Source organism: Augochlora pura, chromosome 4 (assembly GCF_028453695.1).
Source record: "Augochlora pura isolate Apur16 chromosome 4, APUR_v2.2.1, whole genome shotgun sequence".
NCBI lineage: Eukaryota > Metazoa > Arthropoda > Insecta > Hymenoptera > Halictidae > Augochlora > Augochlora pura.
Genome location: NC_135775.1, coordinates 16,307,772 through 16,332,251, shown reverse-complemented (window position 1 = coordinate 16,332,251; position 24,480 = coordinate 16,307,772). Strand labels below are relative to the sequence as shown.

The 24,480-nt window shown below is 32.4% G+C and overlaps 1 protein-coding gene across 1 annotated transcript; it reads left to right on the top strand.

Annotated features, from left to right (window-relative positions):
- The first annotated feature begins 2,819 nt into the window (after positions 1 to 2,819).
- LOC144468659 (G-protein coupled receptor dmsr-1) lies at positions 2,820 to 24,264 on the top strand. The gene is made up of 4 exons (XM_078178278.1): positions 2,820 to 3,149; positions 9,641 to 9,878; positions 12,886 to 13,287; positions 22,320 to 24,264. The coding sequence occupies exons 1-4, from the start codon at positions 2,823 to 2,825 to the stop codon at positions 22,523 to 22,525; spliced, it is 1,173 nt and encodes a 390-aa protein (XP_078034404.1). The 5' UTR covers positions 2,820 to 2,822; the 3' UTR covers positions 22,526 to 24,264.
- The last annotated feature ends 216 nt before the right edge of the window (positions 24,265 to 24,480 follow it).

Here is a 24,480-nt window from a genome sequence, read left to right as displayed (position 1 = left end):
AACGCCAGTTACCATTTATGCTATTTATACACACAATTATTCGAAAATATATATTTATCGAAGATAAAACTTTTCAAACAACTACATTAATTCGTCCACTACATAAAATTGTAGTCGATCTTGCATGAAAAGCAACTATTTAAATTAAAAAAATATATATTGATTGTGTGAGTGTACCAAATTTGTTTGTACTAAAAGGTAAAACAAATCAGTTTGCCATTTTCTTAAATACTTGCTCCCATTTCGAAAAATATGACAGAGTTATATGTTACTAACTATAACAACAGGTAAAGACTACAATATAAAAGTGGTCACATTACAATCTAGTTATGAAACTGAAAATTTATATATTTTTTGAACTTTTAAAAATCGGTTTTCGAATTGGAACTCTCACAAATTTTTCATAATTTTCTGTTGAACAGAATAGGAAAAGTAGAGCTGGAATTCTAAATCGCATCCAATCCTTTAACTATACCAATAATAAAGATACTAAGCTGCCTCCTGAGGGAAAAGTTTTCTTTGAAGAAACTGTCGTTTGATGTGTGGCAAGTTCAATTCGACTTGGAGACACTCTCGCCATGCTTACTCGGTTAAACTCTTTACATCTCGTTTCTATTACTGTACAATGTAACTAGATCACGGTGTAAGTGAACTGAACTAAGTTTTCGTGCCTTTTTTGATGCATGCAATGATTACTGGATTCTCTCGTGATAAATCACGCGTCACATCTAAGCTTACCCTCTTGGTTCAGTAAAATATGTGCACGCTACACATGATATTGCCAGTACCGAAATATAAATAATAAATTGTGCCACATAAATTAATACGGAACTTTTCTTGTCTTCATTTCTTTGTTTTGGGGTTATTTACCTAGAACTTATCACAAAAATTAAAACACAGTAATTAGAACAGTGTATATCAATTGATACACAATAATTATATTACTGTACAGAAATAAACAGACGTCAATTAAAAAAGCCTCTGTAACTGACACATAGTAATTACCTTTTCAACTTCTTAAGAATACGGTAACTTGCTCAAAAACTATTTCGTATATTTTGTTAAATATTTCGTGACGTTTATATACTTCAGTTATGAGCGAATTCGTACTTAGATAAAAGACATCAGCATATAACTTAACCCTTTGCACTCGAGTGGCGCCTCTGAAGCGACAATGAAACTTATTATATAATTAACAAAATAATGTTGACATTATTAAATACCCTTCTGTTAAAAGCAGAATAGTTTTACGAGTTGCAAGACTTAATCTCATATAGAAAATTATACTAAGTACTATACTACAGCTGGTCAAAATAGCAATTTTGGATCTAAGCTTAAAATGGCATCGAGTGCAAAGGGTTAAATATTTTAAGAAGAGCGATACAGGTAAACGAAACTATTGAATTCATCCTAAACTATGGACATCGGTTCAATGGGCATATTAGTTAATCCTTTGCAGTCAGAACCATATTAACTCTAGATCCAGAATAGTTTCTCTGATCTACAGCACTTACGTTTTACATAATCTAGCGCATTTTATAAATCTGATATTGAATTTTGAAACATAATCAAATATGATAATGTTCAAATTATTTTAGAACGAGATATAGCAATTTCCAATGGCGCCTTAGTGTCGCCCCTCGAGTGAAACGGTTAATACACTTTTACCCTGCCTGACGAATTTAATGTGCACGTCCGATTACAAATTGCCGGGATATCGGGATTCGAACAAATCGGCGATATAAGTGAAAGATGAAAACTCGGTAGGAAAAACCGAACGAAAGAGAGGGAGAGACGATCTGCGTCTGCGTTGAAATTTCGGGGCAGTTGCGGACCGGCACGGCAGCGTCGCGACGCGACGGCATTAGCTCCGCCGACGTCGCTGCGCGTGGACGTGTACGTATAATCGTGGCCAAGCTGAAGTTTGTTTATCCTCAGTACGCTTGTTGCACTCCGTGGTGCGTCGCCGGACGAGTTGAAACGCTCTCCGTCAACCGGTGATATTAAAAAAAAAAGAAATAGTTCAGCTCAACGTGCGACATCGCTCTAGAAACGAACTGCTATCACGTATCCGGTCGACGTTCAGAACGATCAGATATAAATCTGTTGACGTTCTACTTGCCGACACGGTGACCGTGCACCATCGAATAATAAAATGTAGACAATCAGATAAATTCGTCGCCGTTACTCTTAATAAAACGTTACGCTCGGGTAGATAGATACATGTCACAGCAGTCGTAACATGCGTAACATGTGACCGATGACTTCTCGACGATATTGAAATCACCAGAGTCCACCACAGTACAGTTTCGTCGACCGGCGAGAATCGAACAGGAAACGGCACCGATGAGACCGATGAAATATCGGAATCTGGAAGCCGTTGTACCAATTCGAAATACGTCGTCGTGGATGGAGGATTATTTCCCGAGAGATTATAGAAGGCGAAACGAGGTTCGCTAGACCAGACCGAAACATACCGTGAACGGTTGTTGCGAGACGCGAGTGTGAACTATCCTCGGGGATGATTAGCTGAGAAACCAATGTATTTAAAAATTGTTTGACGTGTCGAAATAATTTCCAAGCCGAAGACGTACAGAATTTATAACAACGCTAGATTTTTCGTGTTGGAAGAATGCGGTTTTGAAGTTCGTCGAGAATCGTACAAGTTCCAATCCGATCAGATTGGCTCGATCCACGATGACTACGTGCGACTGATCTTTCGAAATCAAAAATCTCGTCGGACGTCTCGAGGCACTGAGAAGATCGTTTGTCTGGCGGGAGTCGAGAGATCGTATCAACAAGAACGAAGGAACAACGGAGCCATGGATTCGAACGCGACGACGTCCGATCAGTTCGTCTGTAATCTGTCGTCTTTCCATTCCCATTACTCTCAATTACACGGATGGATCTCGCTGTTCGTTTGCATCTTCGGCTCGATCGCGAACATCCTGAATATCCTCGTTCTAACCCGACGCGAGATGCGATCGCCGACGAATATCATTCTGACGGGGCTGGCTGTGGCAGATTTGCTCGTAATGATCGATTACATTCCTTACTCGTTCCATCTTTACCTGTATCGTCGATCACGGAGGGATACGTTCACCTACGGATGGGCGATTTTCGTGCTGTTCCATTCGAACTTCGCACAGGTAATACGCGATCTTATTACTTGGTCAGGACTCCCCTTGCCTTGACTTGTCCTCCTTGGAATTCGATTAACGATAAGAGTTCCGAAATAAGGAGCACAGGGGGGGAAAAAGGGAACGCATACTTTAAGACGATATGATGGAGTGCGCACTGTCAGGATCAGCAAACTGACGCGCCGATGTTCGCGAAAAGTATCTGCATGAGCTGTTCCTAAGTATCCAGTGAATACTTTGCGAAATTATAGATTTTCATATTGCTTCGTAACCGATTCCGCGAAACGGCTTTCAGCTTTGTTAAATTTACTCCGTATTGTGTTTCACACCTGGACTGATTTTGTTTGAAATAGTAATTGATAATAACTTGAGATCAAGTTGTTACTTGAAAATGAAGATAATATCGATCCATTTAACCCTTTGCATTCGGAGCCATTTTAACTGTAAATTTGTAATAATTTTTCTGGTTCGTGATATTTCCATTCTATTTAACAAAATATATTTTTATGCATACAAAATTTATTCTTGTGACTCCTGCCAACAGTTTTACTACTTGACAATTTTTTAAATCAAAACCTTATTGTAGCAAAATTAATTTGGCATGAAATAGAATAATTTTAGTGGTGCCTTAGTGTCACCACTCGAGTGCAAAGGGTTAATTGTAAATCTGAAATAATTTTTCTACTGTACAGTATTTCCATTTTAAGCAACCAAGTATATTTTATATATATCAAATTAACACTTGTGATGTTCTGATGTTCACTGTTTCATGTTCAATAATTTTTTCAAAATTAAACTTTGTTGCTACAAACATTATTTTAGAAGGTGACAGAATAATTTTCGTGGTGTCTCAGAGTCACCAATCGAGTGCAAAGGGTTAAAATAATGGCAATTTTAAATAATGAATTAGTTCGTTATTTTCTTCTTTTGAAATACGATATTTATTTATTATAGAGGGACATGTTTCTCATTAACGGACGATCATTTAGCATCATCAGATCGTGCTCATGCTTGCAGAAGTGTCAATGTCGATGTCAGTAAAACCGAGATTCAAAGATAATAATTAAATAACAATCAGATTTTCAAGAAGAATTTCATAATTACTTGCAATGATTGTTTGATGTTACAGAAGTTGCAATTAGAAACTAAAATACCATATTATGTCAAATAATGTTATTTCAAATAGTTATAAAATAAAATAAGGCGTTGTTTCAAATAATATTTTAGACAACGTGATTTTAAATAATCTAATCTTAAATAATGCGCCGAGGTCTATTGTATATCGACGAACTTCTCGTATACGCGATAATCATCTTTTCTTACAACTTACTCTCTTATGGACGAAACTTTCGCAGCAACAATTTTTAATAAATATTCTTGGTCTTCTAAACTGATTGTAACTTTCACGGCCTTTATGGCTATTATCATTCTTTCTCGAGAAGTTCATTTCTTTAGTTTCATTATAAATAACACTCTGGTGCATGCACGTAAAAATCAACGAATTCTAAAGTACGTTTCACGAATGTACTTTTGTAAACTTTAAAACACTTCCTAGACGAATGTTTTTAAGTAAACAACATACTAATCATTCGTTTGCAAAAATGGAAAATCGATCACGGTGAACAAATTATTGTAATCGCAATATCGTGTTGCCTTTAGTTAAACACAATTTATAATTTACAATTTATAGATAAAAAGTATTCTTGGCAATTCACAATTTCTAGTTCCACAAAATTTTAAAGGAAAATTCTAAAACTCGGCTTTTGAAAAGTAAATCTGTGGAATCTCTTAATTGCGAAATAGAGAACAAGATTTTTCGGATAAGCTTACTTTTTTAATCGGCGAGACTATTACATAGAATAAATTATCTTCAATTTTAACTTTTATATCTTATCTTTTTATGTCTTACAGAAATTTCTTAAGTAATTCTTAACATGTTTTCCAATTTTATTTGAACATAAAAGAACATTAATAATGAAAATCGTGTTCTATACAGTCCTCATTGAATAATGGAAATATTCAGAGAGAAATATATTTTTGCTTAAAAATCTTGTTGAAACAAAGAAATATATGTCATCGTATAAATAATAAGTATCAATGAGATTTAATAGAATTTCTCCAAATTCTTCAGTTTGCAAATCATATTTACCTTTAATAGATTATATTTACCCTTTTGTAAATTATATTAGATACATATATACAAATCTATGATAAATATCATGTTATTCAAATAAAAAATTATGTGAATAATTTATTCGAATATAAAATTATTCACCTAAATAGGTAGAACAATTTATGAGGAATAACCGATATTCGAGTAAAATATTTCACTGAAAAGAATTCATTCCGATAATTAGCTTAGACAAAAATATTTATTCGAAACAATTCAATTAGCGCCAAGCTCTGAGACGTTCATTCCTCCGATCACAATTACCTTATTTTGTTTGACGAGAACTGACCTACATGTTTGGAAAGCAATCAACTCAATATAGCGAATCAGTCTTCTTCTTTATAATTAAAGACTGAATTGTATTTGACCAAGCGGTAATGATACACCTTCGTCGATCTCTCTTCTCTTTGTTTCCCATGCCATTTAGCCACAGAAATACCAGAGCAAGAACACATACAGAATACTTCTCGACGTCAATAAATAGCGTGAACATTTTTTGGTAAGATCGAGAAATGAAAATACGCAGACGATTGTTTCCAACGCCCCTCGTGTAAGCACAATATCACAGAAAAGTGTTTCGTTAATAACAATGAAACGTTGGATATGCTAATAATATACTGCTGTTTATCACGTTTTTGCATGCGCTTCTCAAGAAATCGAACCCGTTTTATTTATCTCCAAGTTAGTTGGAGATATTCTGCGCAACTCTATTCTTACTTTGTTAACGCTAAGCCTACAGAGCAACAAAAGTGATGGACGTGTGTTATTTCATAAGAATAACAGGCCCGAATTTATTGAAACCTTTCGACGTTTTTGCCCCGATGTATATTTGAACTAAAAAATTTATTCGATCTTCTGCCATGAAAGAATCTACGTCATTTCGATAACTTTAAACCAGAAAACGTGAAACCAGTCATTTTGATCGATCAGAATTCAGTATTATTCGAATTGCTTCGAATAAATATAAGTGAAATCGAATATCGATAAATAGTTGTAAAAAGGACATTTGTTTCAAATAGAAATTATTCTATCTATTTATTCGACTAATTCTTCATTTACTATCCGAATAAATTATTCGCTCCCTTACCTTGCATTACCATAACGAAATAGAAGAGTGTCCCAAAATGTGATACTTTTCTACATCGAAGAAGTTCTAAGACTTATTTTACTTTAGGTATTGTTTGTTGTAAAATATATTTCACAACTTCGAGATGAAATGTGTATATTGAATTCTGGTTGAATGTGTTGGTTCTGTATTTGGAAGGATACTGTAGGAGTGCTCGATTGGAAAGATCTTGTGGGTTATGTGCCCGGTAGGATTCAGATTGTCTTCTGGATTTACATATATGTATATGTGATAAGGGAACATTGAGAAATGCAGAATTCGGGGGTTTGATAGAAGAAACGAATCTCTACGAAGAATGTTGTGGGGTGGGGGGAGGGCAGGGGGTTAAAGTGGTTCAAAGATCTTGGCGTCGGACTGCGACTTATTTTTGAAGTTGAAATGTGCTGAAGATTTCAATTCGTTCATAAACAAATAAATAAATATAAGATGCAAACGCAGACAAGGTAGTTCCGTGGGAAATGTAACTGTTACATGTAACAGGTGGTGAAAGTAATTCTAAATAGACGCAGACATGGTCCGATACTATAATGAGGATGTTAAACATGGGACTGAGAGTAATGTAACAGTAAGGATAACACATAATCGGCGGATTTGATGCGTTTATGACAAATATAAGTAGCGAGAGTACAAAACCGTAAAAAGATTAAATTAATTTAAGATTGTCGTCTCAGTATTTTCGACTTATTACGATTGTTGAAGAAAGGAAGAAACTTCTAATTGACTGCTGCTTTTTACAATTGACGCAGACAATTTTTATTTTCTATAAAGACCCAATGACAAACAATAGTAATAATAATAAAATAATTAACGCGAAGGGAGAAAAGTAGTGGAATGAAATGTAACAAACTCCTCAACATTCTATCAAATGCGTATTTTTTTATACCTTTCCATCGTCTCCATTTCCTTTCTTTTCCCAAAGGGTAAAGCCGGATAAGATGCCAAATGGGTCCCCCTAACCAAATTGACTTTTGTTTAGATCATTGGATAGACTACTCAAGGAGAACCCTCTCAACCAATTTTCAAATCCCTACCCCGCCGTAAAGGTGAAATCAAGTTAACAGAATATGCACTATTTCTTCTATTTTACTTGGCGAAAAGTTAGGAAAAAATTCATAAATCTTCTATTTAATAGAGCATAACACTCTAAATTTTTTCAAAACTTTTACCTGCAAAATCGATTTTTTAAAAAATCTGGAAATTTAAAAATGCTGATTTTATAATGAGACGGTCGAGTCACCACAGTCATATTTCTACCCTAATTATAGTTATTCTATTCTGTTATGGTTATCAACGTGTATATTATTACGTGTGGATTAAAAGATTTGAAAACCGTGCGTAATGTGTTAGCATATCAAACGAAACGGATAAAAAGGAAAGTTTTCGTACAGGTATATAAATACGTCATTGTAATATTTTGGTAGAATAATTTTCAAGGACGGAAATAAATTCAGAATGTTTTGGTCCCATGGAACTTGTACTGTCTGAGCACGGAGAACAGAAAACTCAAATCAGAAAACTTAGTATACGAACGACGACACACGTGGTAGTTTCGAAATTGTTCGAGGTCGCACGTGTGCACAAGGTGTTTGCACGTTACAGTTTATTGACGAAATAATCAACCACCCGGTTTGATATTGAAATTTTAAATCGCAATTTTCTTTTCAGTGCCGGAAAAATGGGAATTCAATCGTCGGACGGGACATAGTACACGCTATCGATCATTCATGAGATTACCTATCGTGAAATTGAAAACCAGCTCATTTCTTTTAAACGCGATATCAAATGTTATGATGATTGTTACAAAAGAATGGCTGGTACACCGAAGTCATGTTACACAAAGTTGGGCATTATCATTTGAACAATGAATAATATTGGATCTGAATAAATCTACGGATGAAAAAGTTATTAAATTATTCATTATTCAAAAAAAAAATATGCCCAACTCTGAACGAAATCCAAAATGAAAAATGCGAGCAGATCTGTCGATCTAATTCTAAATAAACAGTCCATTGTATTTTATTTCGATCTGATATATAAAATTACAAAAACATCGAGAATTGAATTTTTACTATAAAATGGATTATAAATAGAGTGTTGGGATAGTACACAATATTAGCTCAGAGTCTCAGAACATTGCAGTTGTTATAAAGTGAAAAGGAGATCCTATGTCACATAGATTAGGATAATTAACGTACATTTCTGTAGCGGACTTAATTTATTTTGCTTCCTGCTTATTGTGATCTGGCCTTATATCGTGTATATATTTCTAATAATATGTGTTTGTTTGGAATACTGAAAATATGTACAAGCCTAATATTTTACAAAATTATTTAGGACAGTGATCACTCACTCAGAGACTACAAAAGTTCGATCGAATCGTGGCAACTTGTTTAGGGGAATTAAGTCTATACAGTACAAAATTATGATATTAATTAGTAGATCTGCAGTGGGAGCAGAAAGTATTCGTACACTGATCAATGTCGTGTCTATAAACTGGGGATGTTTATGGAAAGTAAAAATTGCTCGCAATTCGTTGCAAAGCATTGGAGCTGAATAGACGTTTATTTTGTTCATAATCTTAAAGAATTGAAAATAATACAGTAGTATTCTTAAATTCTTTAAACGTTTATTCTTACGATAAATGTATAAAATCAGAAGTCTATTAATTACTTGTTCAATACTTTTCTATATCGCAGGCACACATACTCGATCGCATATAACTGTTTTTTCTAACCATACAGATTTAAACGAAAACGTTATAATAATTTTGAAATAGAAATATTAAAATGATAATTATACAACGATTATTTTGTTCTTATTGATTATGACTGGACTGCATATTTATTCATTTATGGATAAATTAAGTATAAAGAATATAATCAATTAGCTATTTCAATCACAACGCAAATTGTATAAGTTACTGTAATTGTGCTCTATGTATATTTAATTCTCTTCACATTTTGTTTTAATATGTGCATTGATTTCAGTCTTTCAAAATGTATACTGGAAAATAGAACTTTTTATATCGTTTCGGTCTCTCGCAACCAATGCAAACAGCCTATATTTTCCACAAAAATCCGCAGTATATAGCTATGGTACCTGGTCAATCGCACAAAGTTGGATGAAATTGATCAATGTACGTGTATTTTCTATGTATAATAAACGATAAGTTATAACTGAACGGTTACCAATTTACTTTTCCAGGTTTGCCATACGATTTCAATTTGTTTAACTCTGATACTGGCGGTTTGGAGGTACGTGGCGGTTGCGAAAAAGAACAGAGAATGGTGCAGTTACAGAAGAACTATTTTTGCGATTTTGATTACGTACGCTTTCTGTCCTGTGCTCTGCGTACCTTTATACATCACGACGGAGGTCAGAGAGAAAGTGGAGGTTCTGGATTCGAACGGGATGACAGTTAGTCAAACGGAATCTCTCGGCGGTGAGTAGTGTAACCCAGTTAAATAAAGTGTAATTAAGAAAATGTTTGCATAATGCATGCGACAATAGAAGCGGGTATAATTTCTCAAAGGAGTAATACGCGCGTTTCATTATAACGGACGACTTACAGTAATAAAGTCGCGAAGAAAAACGAAGGGAACAAATTCTGAAAATCGTACCGAGAAAGTACGTTGCGACCTTCTGTTAACATATCTGTTTCATTTTTATTGCTCCGCACGGCGCTTCCTGTATTAACGCTGTATAATTAAAATTAGCTTTCGTTTCACTCATTTATAATGAATAAACATATAGGTAGCGCAAACCAGAATAAGTTCATGTAGAGAATCTTTTCAATGTGGAATAAAAATCGGTCCACTAATCTAATCATGGGACTGTACAAATGTGTTGAGTAAGAGCGTATTAGTTTTTCATGAACTTTCCAGCAGTATTCAATTTTATAGAAGTATATTAATCTTTCTCTTAACACGTTACATTACAGATGATTAAAAATAGTCACTTTCTTGACTGTTCGTGAAATGCCGGGCGTCTAAAAATAGTCGTTTCCTTAATTGCTCGTAAAATGCCGGAGAATTAAAAATAGTCAAAACTTAATAGTTACAATCTGAATTTTTTTCTGCAAAAGTTTTTACTGTGCTAAAGAAAAACATAGAAATACAATTAATGTATAAAAATAGTAAAATTTACTAAAAATAGTAAAATTTTGCTGGACAAAGATAGCAGTCACATCTGTATTATTAAACGTTCATTGACAAGGGATTTTATGTGAATAAGTGTGAGAAGTACAGCAACGGGAGAAATTAATATCACTATATTTTCCCTACAATTAAATATTTGTACTCAATTAAAAGTTTAAATGAATCTGTATCCACCGTTCTTTTCTTTTCAGCAATTCCAACTACTATAATTTATAAACTAATAATTGGACAGCTCTCCTTCATTCATCTCTAATTTCAATGAACTGAGAATAGTATGTTTTTCATTAAAAAATTCAGAATAAACGATAAGAATCGAATACATATTTTCGTATGCATTCCACCGAATGTATACTTTCGTAGTAAGAAATAGTTTCAAGCCCGGTAAAAAATTCAGATTATTTCATTTCCTTTGCTTCTATCTTTCAGCATCCAGATTGTAACTGGAGTTTTCTATCGATTTTTTAGCATGCGCAAAAAGCCATGAATTCTAATAACTTCAAATGGAATTGCTTTTGAAAGGAATCCCTAGAAAATATAGATCAAACTCTACCACTGAAAAAACGATTGATATCTAGTTACAAATTATTGTATATTGGTGAAATTATTGACATTCAAATATTCTAGATTAAAAAGATGATTGGAATCTTAATTAGAAGTTAGAATTTTAAAAATCATGGAATGATTGTAATTTAAATATTCGAGGTCGAAGGAATGATTGAAATTCAAATGGAAATTTATTCTACATTGGAAAAATAATTGAAATTTAGATAGAAAATTTTATATTGAAAGAATGTCTGCAATAGAAATTATTATATGTGGACAATCATTAATAATTTGCTATTCCTATATCTATTGTAACTGTAAAATCGAATTAGTATCTTTAATATAATTAGGATCTTTATGCAAATGCAAAATATTTTTAAAATATAGATATTTATGATATTTACTAATATTTATCTCGTCACTACAAGATTTTAAAAATATAGTTTTCATTTTGCATAGTTTGCGTATTCCATATCGTTTACATATTATGTATTTTTAATACACTTTGCATATAATTCTACACAAATGGTGTCCGTTTCGTCTGGAAAACCAAAATACCTCAGAAACTACGAATGATAATGTGAAAAGGTTTTAACAACGATTGTTTGACATGAGAGGGAGTATGTCATGACATAAGCAGTTTTCTTGTTGGCGAGGAAATGATGGTGAATTTGGTGAACGTGATGATTTCTTTTAAATGGAATGCTGTATTTCTGTATATACGGTATTATAGCAGAATTTAATATGTATCCGATGAGATGCTATCGAAATGATTTCCGTCAATAGAAACATTGTAAATCATCGTTTAATCGAACCACCATACGCCGCACCTCTGGTCAATTACACTCTACGTGATTAGTAATAATGACCGCAAAATTGTATTTATAACAGCAGAGGACACGTTCAAGCATTACGTAAAAGGAATAACAGATTAATGTCAAAGTACATACACAGGTATCTGTGATCAGATATAAATTATTTCTATGATTATCGGAAGGTATCCAAACGTTTATGAACATGCTGACGATCATTAATCCCGTAGTGTGATGGTTGAATTGAACAACGATTTTGAACGTTCTCGTTGACAAAAATGAAATCGATAGCATCTTATTTGGATCATATTAAGTGGTATTATAATACAGTGTATACGAAAATTCTTTATTCTATTTTTAAAAAACCAGTGCTACTAAACATTTTTGATTAAAACATTTTCCTACTATTTTTAGTAATTTTTGAAATATTCTAGACTTTCAGATAAAATAGACACCTTGTACAAATGTATCGATTATACAAGGTCCCAAAGTCGATTATATACCCCAAAGTCAGATAAATGATAATGTAATCCAAATTACAAGAAATATTTCTCATTATTTCGCATTATCTTATCGTGCATGTATTTTGCATATTAATTTTATGTAAAGATGCACTATCTAGTAATAAGTGTAATAGGATGGTTGTCCTAATTATCGTGGGCCCCGATTAAAAATATATAGAACAATAAAGTTTTATATATAAATTGACACCACTCCCTGAATCTAACGTGTTTATAGGTAAACATAAAAACAATATAGGTCATCAATTTGTATTTACCACTTTCCTTTCTCTATACGTTTTTAATTCGCGAGCACGTTAATGGGGACATCCACCCTAGTTAAGACGTACGTGTGCCATAAATGTTTTATCTCGCAATGCTCGCGATCGTTACGAGCTGGTCGATTAACCAGTCGATGAAACTCTGTTGTTTTTTAGATTCGTCTGTAGGGAAAACGGTGAACACGACCCTCTACTTCGTTCGATTAACGGAAACAGGGAAAAACGCCGATATTCTGAAAGAATTGAATTTCTGGATTTACAGTGTCGTGATAAAACTTTTTCCCTGCGTCGTTTTGACCGTTGTCATATTGAAACTTCTGCAAGTTTTGCTGGAGGCGAAACGAAGGAGGCAAAAGCTAACGAATATTCACGAAGAGAATTTCGATCGGAAGAAGAGCTCCAGGAGGGTAGACAAGGAGAGGCAAACCGATAGAACGAAAATGATGCTGCTGGCAGTTTTACTCCTGTTTCTGCTCACCGAACTACCGCAAGGGATCCTGGGACTTTTCAGCGTGCTGCTGGGACAAGGATTTTTCGAGACCTGTTACGTGATGTTAGGTCAGTACGATGAAACGTATATTTACATTTGTCGAAAGTTTTTGGTAACCGTCAATCGACGGTTCAGCTGAGGGAAAGAAAGATGTACGTGCGAAGTTTCGAAAGTAAAGATAGGATCGGTCGTGACGTGAAAACTCGTTAAAATATTCGGACACCTTTTAAAACGCGGTGACTTTTTCAACATTGTGCCGGGTGACTCGAGCTTTTTTTGTGGTGTCAGTGGATCTAGTTTGCTAGATAATATCTGAACAAATTTTTGTAAAAATTCCATCGGTTGGTATGATGAAGAGCATAAAACAATGATGCATTTTTGTCTTTTTGATCTGAGCTTAGAAAATTTAAACAATGACATCGATTAATATGTACAGTGATTGCGATTTTTAATTGTTCGTAACTCATAACAACGCTAATCGATTTCGAAAGACTTGACAAAAAGTTGAAGACATCGTTTCCTTATTTTTTTTTTCGTTCCCACCAACCATAATTTTTGCAAAAATTTGTTTAGAGATTGTTTACCAAAGTAGTCCCTTCAACACCTGAAAACTAAGTTCAAGCCATTTGATCCACTTTTGAAAAAGTTACTCAATTCTAAACGGTGTTAGAATATTTTAGTGAACGACTGTACTACGTACGCGCGTACTGAACTCTGTATAAAGTTCTGGACATTACGTAATCCGTACGCACATCTTCAAGAAGAATGATTTGCAGGCGATTTCTGCGAGTATGTCAGAATTATTTGTTTTATCGAAGCCCTGGGTCCAGAAGGAAAAGGGAAACAATCTTATTTCTTTGTTCTATGTTTTGAGACACGCACGAAACAGAAGAAAAATGAAGTGCACGGGGTGTTGATTTGAGAATTTTAAATGCAAATTATCTCTAAAATAACACATTCTTGGGAAAAATGTTAAATACAACAGCACGTAATTATAACAGGTAAATTCAATAGAAAAGCCAATAACAACAATAAAGAAGTTACAATAATTAATAAAGAAGTTTCATAAGTAAACAAATTTTTCATTGTGTTAAATACTATTGTAAGATAAAATTTGATTAAAAAATGTTTCAGACAAAGAAACATGTTTTCATTTAAAGACGTTTCAAAGTTACTTCAAATAACCTTCAAGGAGACTAACGAAAAAAGTTGTTTTATTTCCCCCATGAAATCGACGTCACTTTTCCATTTTAACATTTTTCTGAAGATTCTTTCAAAGTATTAAATTTGATCTGTCTGTAGCTTATACGTATGTTTTCGATGAAGAGATAAGTGACACTATTTCTAGAAAAATAAGTAACATGATTGCGCGTGAAATTTGGTTGCGTCAAATTGATGCTAAGTGACCCTTTCGTAATAAATGGTCACACCTTTACGTTATATGTTTTCTGATTCATAATGATAGAGACATATATACTGTATATTAAAAAGTTTAAAAAAATAACAGACTACTCTGAAACATTAAAACGTTGTCAAATTGACGTTATGGACAGATGAGAGTTAAACGTTCTTGAAATTGTTCAGTGACACCTATATTCAAAACGATGATCATGGGCATTGATAGAAGGATTCTTTCTGTCTTTAAATGATAGATCCATTCACTTAGGGTGGACGTAGCCAGCCTTTCCATCAGGATTCCAAGACTTAACGTCTTTCGACTTTTGTTGTGAAGTTTAGATAAGAAGTTTACGAGAAGAATCTATCACTCCTGATAGCATGAAGGCTTGCATTAATGCCAGACAGTAAATTGAATGCGCAACTTCTGTGAGAGTGAAAGCATCATCTAAGTCCTCGATGATAGAATTAGGATAAATCGTTTTGTATCAATGTCTAAAGCCGTCCTTAGAAACGGTTAGCGAAAGTAAGTTTTAACACTATGTTCACGGAACCAGTGAAAATGGCGGGTCATTAATGTTTTAATTTACGTATATTCAAATTCTAAAATTACATTTATGAGTTATTTTCACCGTGTATGTGTTACAATATACAGAATAGCTAGACTACGGATTTTATGTATTTATGACAGATTGCCCTACTCAGTTACGTGCCTCTCAATACATTACAATTATGAAGAGAAGAAATACAGTTTTATTAGATCTCTATTTCTTTCAATTTATGTAAACCATATCTATTTTTCATAAAGATCCGCAATCTAGTAATAACACTCGTTGAAAACTAGGATAAGTATCTTATTATTACTTTTATAAACTAATATAAAGCCAGTATTAACCGGCAATAAATAACCTTCGAAGATCGATATATTATACGTGTCTATGTACACAGACCAACATTAGCCCTTTAAGACGCGAGCCCTTGAATATTGAGACACTTGAAGTAAGATATGTCACCGTCACAAATTCCCTTCTCGAGCCACAGCAAGTTTTACTTGCAACATTTTGTCCCACACACATACCTTGATCTGTTAATCGGAAAATTAACTTTTATTCGACTCGTTTTACAACGGAACTTTTTTCTTCGCAGTGAGAAGTTACAATATCGCGCTTAAAGTAATTTAAGAAATCGTTTATTTAATCATTTTGACAAAATATTGTATAACATATTTAGGTAATACATGAATCAAATATTTCTATTGTACAAAGAATTAATGAAACAAATTTAAATAATTTGAAACAAATTTAAATAATGAACTGATGCTTTATTTGTTTCCTTAAAAAGTTTCGAAAACAGATTTTAGACATCCCTTATATTTTGCCTTTGGCCCTCAAACGCGCTTCAATGAATACAGATATTTTATTTGTGCGAGCAGAAAACAGATTGAAAACCATTTCGAAAATTAACGTCTTGCTTGACAACATGGTATTTCTTGTCATCATGGAACAACGTCGCATTGCTCGCCAAATTACTTTCTGGAGTGCGCCTCGCAACTGTTAAATTAAATGTGACAGCGATGTAGATGATTTCATCCACATAATTCGATAAAAATCTCGTTCTAAAGGTTGGATCAACTTTACTATCTAAATAAGTAAATACAAGAATACATTTTTTTAAATGCAGTTATAATTAAATAAAATATCATCTGAAATGAAGGAAAAGTAATGAATAAAAGTATCAATCAATACGAAAACTTCGGGTATAATAATCATAAATAATTGAGTTAAAACTGACCATTTAAAAGCTAATATAAACCTATTCAAATCGATTACATTAAAATGCGCTCTGAACTACGAAAAAATGCTAGAATTGTGTTCGGGGATGTACGAACTGAGTAGTAAAGAATCTCGCTTAGGATAATATTATTTAGGGGATCATATAACGATTCATGAACGATCATTTTAACAAACATGCAGCTTAAGTGTTCGTTCACTGGACAGGTCACCCTATATTGTCACATGTAATTTATTCTGTTGCTTTACGTCAGTGTTTTAATAGCGCATAATTGTTGCAATTTCCATGAGAAAGGAGTAGCGTTATGTGGAAAACAATACAGCCTTTGCCTCGCCTCTGTTCCAAATGCGTAATATTAATCTTTTAGAGCAGGATGACTGCTCTTCTATGTATAGTATGTGCACGAAAATTAAAATCTGTACGATTAATTTTATTCTGATATCACTACATGTTCATTAATCTTCCATGCAAAAATGCTAAAAGCGATTGAAAATTATTAATGTAATAGTCATCCTAAATTTTACTACGATTGTTATTTCATGCTTTAAGTATAAACGATATAATTTCAAAATGAATTAAAAAATGTTGTACTTCTTCTTCGGACAAATTCAAATGTTTATAAAACTTTGTTGAAAATCCATTTCTTGTTGTCAAAACCCTAAAGATAAGGGTTTAATTTATATAATTTCTCACAATATCAATGTCATTTGATTAATTAAACCAAGACCAGGAGATTAAAAATTATCATTGATAATATTAGTATAACTCTTTTATATTTTTAAAGTGCCAGTAATATTTAGTTCGTTCAGTATAGTATAATAGACCGCTAAAAGTAAATTGTTTATACTATTTTATAACAATAATAATTATGTAATCATCAAAATTCCTTAAAGTTTGCATCACAATCTATATCCAATGAATTAAAGTTGAATAATTATCCCTAAATGTATCGTTCTTTAAATGTATATTATGAATTCTTTAAAACCTCATGTGCAATATTCGATATCTCTAATTTGCATAGCATTATTATGTGGAAGTTTCTGAACCAGATGGCACAGTTTAAAATTACTTCTGCGGATAATTCCGACTTTGTTTCGATAATTAAACATGCAGGTGGAAATTTACTTATATCACTCGACGAAGGGAGCATCAGCTCACGTATGGCGAGGATAGAAGTTCGGCATCACGTTCCGTTTTCTGAATACAAACGAAATAGTTTCGCAAGGCACGCCCAGTCGACAATAGTATTCAGCTTTGACGCAATGGTTATCTCTTTGGTACTGCAAGGATATCTCAATCTATTTTAAAAGATATTACACTCTAAACATTATTTTAATATTAACTCTCGGACTGCATTTACCGGGTCATTTTGACAGGGCGCATTTAAATCGTTACCCAATTAACCATTTACTCAATTTTCAGCAATCAAATTAAGCCCTTATACTGCGTTTTCTTTCACAGTTATATTAATTAGATCGTCGTCGTTTTTAACCATTTTTCTAATAGAACTAGGAAATTTTTAATTCCCCTATTTTTATTTTGAATAATGTCCCTTAATATAATGCGACAATTTTATTTTTTTGTGTGTTTTCGTCCTGAATAATTTACCAAATATAACTAAAAACATTTTGTTTTTGTATGTCTTCATAGAACTAGTAAATTCATTTTATGATTAATATCATTTTGTACGCAGAAAGCATACATGATAATACGAAACATGACGACCTTCACAAAAACTAATTTATTTAAAATTTAAAATACTTTGTAATTATAACGTAACAAATTTTTTAAAAAATTTACGTGAAATTTTACGTAGAAATCATTTACATTGACGCAGAGATTCTGTTTTTCGCTGGCACACATACAACGTGCGTCGCATTTTTTACGTGACTTTGCTCCAACAGACACTTCCCTAGCATGCTATTTCCTGCACCTAATGGTTCCATACAACCTAAGGGTTCTGCAAATTGATATAAGACCTGTAGCAGCTTAAGCTGCCTATCACCTGTTTATTTATTCTAGCAATATACGCGAGCAGACTGCGGACTTTTATGCAAAAATAAAAATTGTCTGCGTTAATTTCAAGACTCAGAAACTACATAGAAATTTCTATCTTTAATTAACTTATTACGTTGCAAATAAAACAACAGCGTTTTAAATTTCTTTAAATGCTTTTACTTTTTCTTAATTAATCTACTTATGTTTATGATTGTCATCATTTTAAACGAAATAAAATCTGACAAGCTTCATAAATATTTAGCTTTACAACTAATTGAACGGGAAATATTTTTCATAACGTAAATAATTTCGGAGCCAGATATAACGAAATTAATGATTATGCAAACAGAGAAGATAGTTTCTTTCTTATAATCGAATCTTTTGACTTTTAGAATCTTTCTGTTAATAAAACCATATAACTAATTAATTCTAAAATATATTGTATCATTTTCATTGTATATCATGAATCTCTTGCGATATCAACAGCAGACATAACAACGCGGAATTTTCGTGGCGAATTTGCACTTATCGAGCGGCGAATCGGGTGCACCATATCCTTCCCACGTGTTCGTATGCTGTTAGAAGCTAATAGTTAGGTAATAGTCAAGTTAAGCGACAATTTAAGTTCCCACTTAAAGGGCTTCCATATATGGAACACCCGGCGCTTGCAAATATCTAACCAGTTATACTTCGATAGTTTGACGAAATTTTATTTAGAACTTTGCAATAATGTTCTTAAGATCATGAAATATAAGACTCTTATTGAAAGCACAAACATTATGACCAAGCCTTAACCCTTTCAACTCGCATGCAAAGTCTGAGGCTCCATTAAAATTTACTGTATCAGATTTAAAAATAATTTATACAGTCTCATGTTCGTTTATATTTAAAAGAAATTTTTTACAATTTGTAAAGTCACTTTAAAATCACTTGTAAATACTATTTTGAATTCGTCTTTTTTACACTCTTTTATTATAATGAAACAAAAATACAATATTCTATTTAAAATAATTAAAATAGCCTTCAAATACCTTTGAAAAATTTAGTAAAAAACTGTTTTCTTGCATTATTAACGCATTCTTCGTAAAAGAACGTAAAACATACACCTGACACTTTTTTCATAAAGTAAACCGTTTACCAGTTATTTTTAAACGGCAGTTAATGATGCTCACCCAGTACATATATTGATAGAACTTTTTTGAAATGTAACTTCATTAAGCAAGTGAATCATCACTTACTCCTACAATTTTTTCGATACGCTCAACAAACTTGAACATTCCATTTAAATACAAATCTTGAGCTTTATTTGCACAGAGTGAGCTAACTACCACAATTAGCACAGCATCGTTCTTGAAGTATTTCTTCGCGAGGAAGAGTGACATAGGAAAGGATAAGTAATAGCCAATAAAGTGACAGGACTATAATATGTATAAGGTGAATGTGGTAGAACTTCCAATTTGTCATCTTTTATATTTTTATGAGCAAAAGAAACAACTGGAGGTCTTATGTTGTCGAACAAAAGAACCGCGCATTCTTGTCATCAATACGTAACGTTATGGTAATTCAACACACCTAAACATTTTTCCTGTAGAATGAAATGTATATTGCCGTAAGCCATCGTCTACAATTACATATGGACAACATTGCACTTCTATTTCGTTTTGTGATAAAAGTTTAATTTTTACGACTTCTGATAATTTTATACACTAGCTAAAAATAAAATATCAATAAGATATATATATTATATATCTTATTATCTGGTATATAATACCAGAAATTTTTGAGAAAATTATTATACCAGTTAAACTAACGAAGAATGGAAGCACCAATTCGTAACCCTTTGCTTACGACTTCAACTCTGTATAAAAAAGAGAATACAGAAACATGAAAAATATAGTATTCATATAAAAGAATCGATATCAAATTAGGATTGCCAGAAAAAGAGACTTTTCGCGATAATAAACAGAGTGAAACGGAAATTGCTTTTATAACCCTAACAGTAAAACAAAGAGTAGAAATTGGTTAGAGTGTTGCCGATGTTCAGAAAGAAGCATAATAATACAAAAGATCGTTATCGTAAACTTTACGATAGTGCGTCCGTTGCAGAGTTAATGTTTCCTGACTCGTACGATCCTTGGAAATGTTGGCAGTTATTTTGTCTATGTCCTTATTGGCTAAAATGGTGATGTGGAAAGAGGATATACCGTGGAGACGAGCAAGGGAAGACGTGACCTTATGGGACGATTGCGCACTTAAATGTTGATAGACAATAACTCGCACAATGCATAATGCACATTGTGTGTATAATTTGAAGGGAGCGATCCGAATATTTGTAAAATCGTTAGTCGTTGTTAAGATTTTATAAAATTAAAACATCCTCTCCTTCTTGCTCATTGATTTTATTATATTAGGTTGATTTATAGATTCATTTAGATTTTATATTAAGTTCATCTATACACAGGCGGATTTAGATGCAGGGTAAATAAGCTATAGGCAGTAGTTTTTGGGGGATGGCAGTTTTAGAGGAAAATTCTGCTTTAGGTTTTTATATACACAACAAAAAATGTATATTTATTTATTTAAAGAGTAATTATTTCCTCTATATTATATTACATTAGAACTGAACTAATCAGGCAGAAATATAAATCCACCTTTATACATATAAAGACTCGACTGATTTATCATGAAACCTTGTCAACAAGTCTTGTTAACAAATTAAAAGAAGAATTTTAATTCTATCCGTGACTGTAGAACAAAGTACAATAACAAAACAAAAATCGAATCAAGGATATGTACAAAATATTAGTTATAGATTCATTTTTATGTGTAATATTTTATCGGAAAGTTAGCAATAATAATATACAACAAATTTTAACCATTTTTGTATAGTAACATCTAGTATGAATTTGAGAAATATCATACCTTCATTCTCAGTTTCTCTAATATCTTCTAAAGTTGAATTTTTTAGAAATTCCACACAATGAGAAAAACAACAGAATTTCCATACAAAATTATTTTATATAAAGAAAAAATTTCTAAAAAAGATAAGGTTGGTGAGAAAACAATATCGAAAAACATTTGTAGTGATATCTCTAAATGTTGATCATGTTCTCAGTAAAAGATTACACACATGAAAATAATGTTCACCATTCTGCGTAATCATAAGTAAACAGCTGGCGCACTTATTTTTTAGTAGCTCTAACTTTATTTATAAAAGAACAAAAACGTATGTCCTGTAGAGGGAAACAGTATTTTATACGATAATTGATTTTTCATGTATGTGAAAGGGAGTTGCATTGTATCACGGCTAAAAGCATGCTGCATCTAGGAGAAAGTTTAAAGCATAGAAACTGTTTGTACAGTTAAGAGAAACTCTGATTTCTAATCTGAAAACATACTAAACTCTGCGTATATAAATATTTTTTCTTTATGCAGAAAAGACGTTAATTAATATTTTCAAATAGGCATTAAATTAATATTACCGTACTTTACATCGCATTGTAGTTTTATTAAACGTATTATTTACTTGATTCATTTACTACAAAATTGAGATTCTATTTTCCAATTTCAGCACAATAAAATTGAATATATATCACTATAAAAAAAGACTTTCTGTAAAGCGAAAATATCGAAATCAATGTACCTAATGATTTGAAAGAAATATAGTAAATGTATTTCTTTATATATAACATGAATATATTAAATTTCGAGACAATTGAATCCCTATATCATCAACTTTGTTCTGAACTGTTTAGGATGATAACTTTGATGATATGTATCAAGACCGTTGAAATCAGCACTGTTAAATTGTATAGTTATCGAAATATATTTTACATATATTTACCATTTTCTTATATTCATTTATACTGAGTTATTAATCGTAATCACATATACAATTAATTTTTTCGATTTTCAGGTGACGTTATCGATATGTTGACCCTGGTCAATTCCGCTATAAATTTCATCCTTTACTGCACAATGAGCAGACAATTCCGAAAAACGTTTAACGAGCTCTTTTGTAAGAACTGGAGAATCACCAGGAATACAGGAAAACAGATTCTTATAGACAACAATGGGCATACAGGGACAAATCATACGGTAACGCAAGTGACGCAAGTGTAGTTAGAAAGGAAATGGTGGACCTTTCTTCGACTATGTTTTCGTCCACCAGAAACACTGAATCGTTAAGAATCAGTTCCTTGAATAACAAATTTTATGTACTTAACAATCTGTTATCTCATAACATTCTCCTTTCTATTAGGCATCCGATACGAAGCCATAGTTATTAATTTTGTAAAATAGTTATTTCTACATATACATCAATGAGAACGTAACTCTAATGGTTTTTTTATTAATGTTTTTAATAAAGGAAATCTTTTATTTCGAATTTATCTTATGAGGTAACCGTTACGAATGCCGTAACAGTTGCACTAATGTGTCGGTAGATGGCGCCAAGAACCGACTTCTCGAAAATATTTATCAAATTTTAATGAATTTAGGAATACCATTGAAGAACACCACTGCCGTACTGAATTTAAGAGAGAAACAAATCATTTCTATCATTGCAACAAAGCAATGTTCCATCGAAAGATAAATGAATAAAGTTAAATACACTACCACGTATGTATTCCTAAATGCATCAAAATTGATATACAGCGTGTTGAAAAATAATTTGTACACCCGAATTTTTCGTGATAACATTTTGTAAAGAAATACTGCTTTAACAGAGCGTATATCTTCATTATTCAAAGTCAATAAGTACGTTTACATACGGTGATATCGTACCATTTATAAATAATCGAAAAAATAAGAAAATCTCGTGATCTAAAGTACCTTTACTAATTAGAACATTTAACATGCTACAGAAAAGTATCAAAGTTGTCTACAAATATTATGTCATTATTTGGAGAGAACATTAGTGCATTAGTCATGACATTGCTACGAGAGAAAAACATAATTTTTATTCGAATAGACGGCAAAAGGTCGTATGAAAAAAATTGGGACACAACACTCTGCGAAATAAGATCTCAACTACATAACTTGATCATTAAATGTTGTGGTGACATTGTTATACAATGAAAGATTCGCATTTCTCGATGGCACGGTGAATGCCAAATGTTACATTAAACCGTTGCGCAATAATTTCTCCGAAATAGTTGTCCGATTAGATACAAAAGGGCGACATTATTTTTAGTAGAACAACGAGTTAAAATGCACTGCCAAAGAAGAACAGCATATACTCTCGTTGAAGAACATGTTGCACTGTCTTAGTAGTTGGATTGTAACAAAATAGATTTACAAATCGAACAAAAAATTATATCTAAGAAAAGGTATATAAAATTGTTTTTAAATAAGACTGGCAAAAAACTTGATTTAATAAGACAGAAAAATTTACAGTGTTAATCTCGGGAAAGCTATAAACAAGATACTAAAAATATAGAGATACACACACGCAAACTATTAAAAGTCTGTTACAAAAATTGTAATTTCGAACATATTTGACGATCACAAGATTTTGTCTATTTTTTCATTATTTGAAATGTTATTCGTTTAAATACATGTCATTTTTGTTGTGATGTACTAGAAATGCAAATCGTGTTAAGGTGTTAATTCTTTACATAAATCTATTACGAATAGTACCAAGTGTGTAAATATTTTTTTAAACGCTGAACATGTTGATCAATTTTGTTATCAGTGAAATATATTTATGGCGGAATAAAGAATTAAATAAATGTAAATAATACTTTCGCGATAGCATTTAATTTCATGGAAAATGTACAAATTGTAAATATTCATATTTCTACGGAAAACCATATTTGATAATAGTTGCTAAGTCGTATCATCTGTATTTAGTAACAAATGCTGACATATTATAAATTATATACAGCACTCATTGTAGTTTTGATTATCAAATATTATCCTTCTATTCCTGCCCGTATATTTCGAAATATGTAAATCAATTTACAGGTTATACTACTTACATAGTTGTGATGATAATGATGCTGTCATAACATTCTTCTGTTCTTCAAATCAGTCAGCTATGAATTCAACTTTCGTAAATTTCAAACTCTTAACAA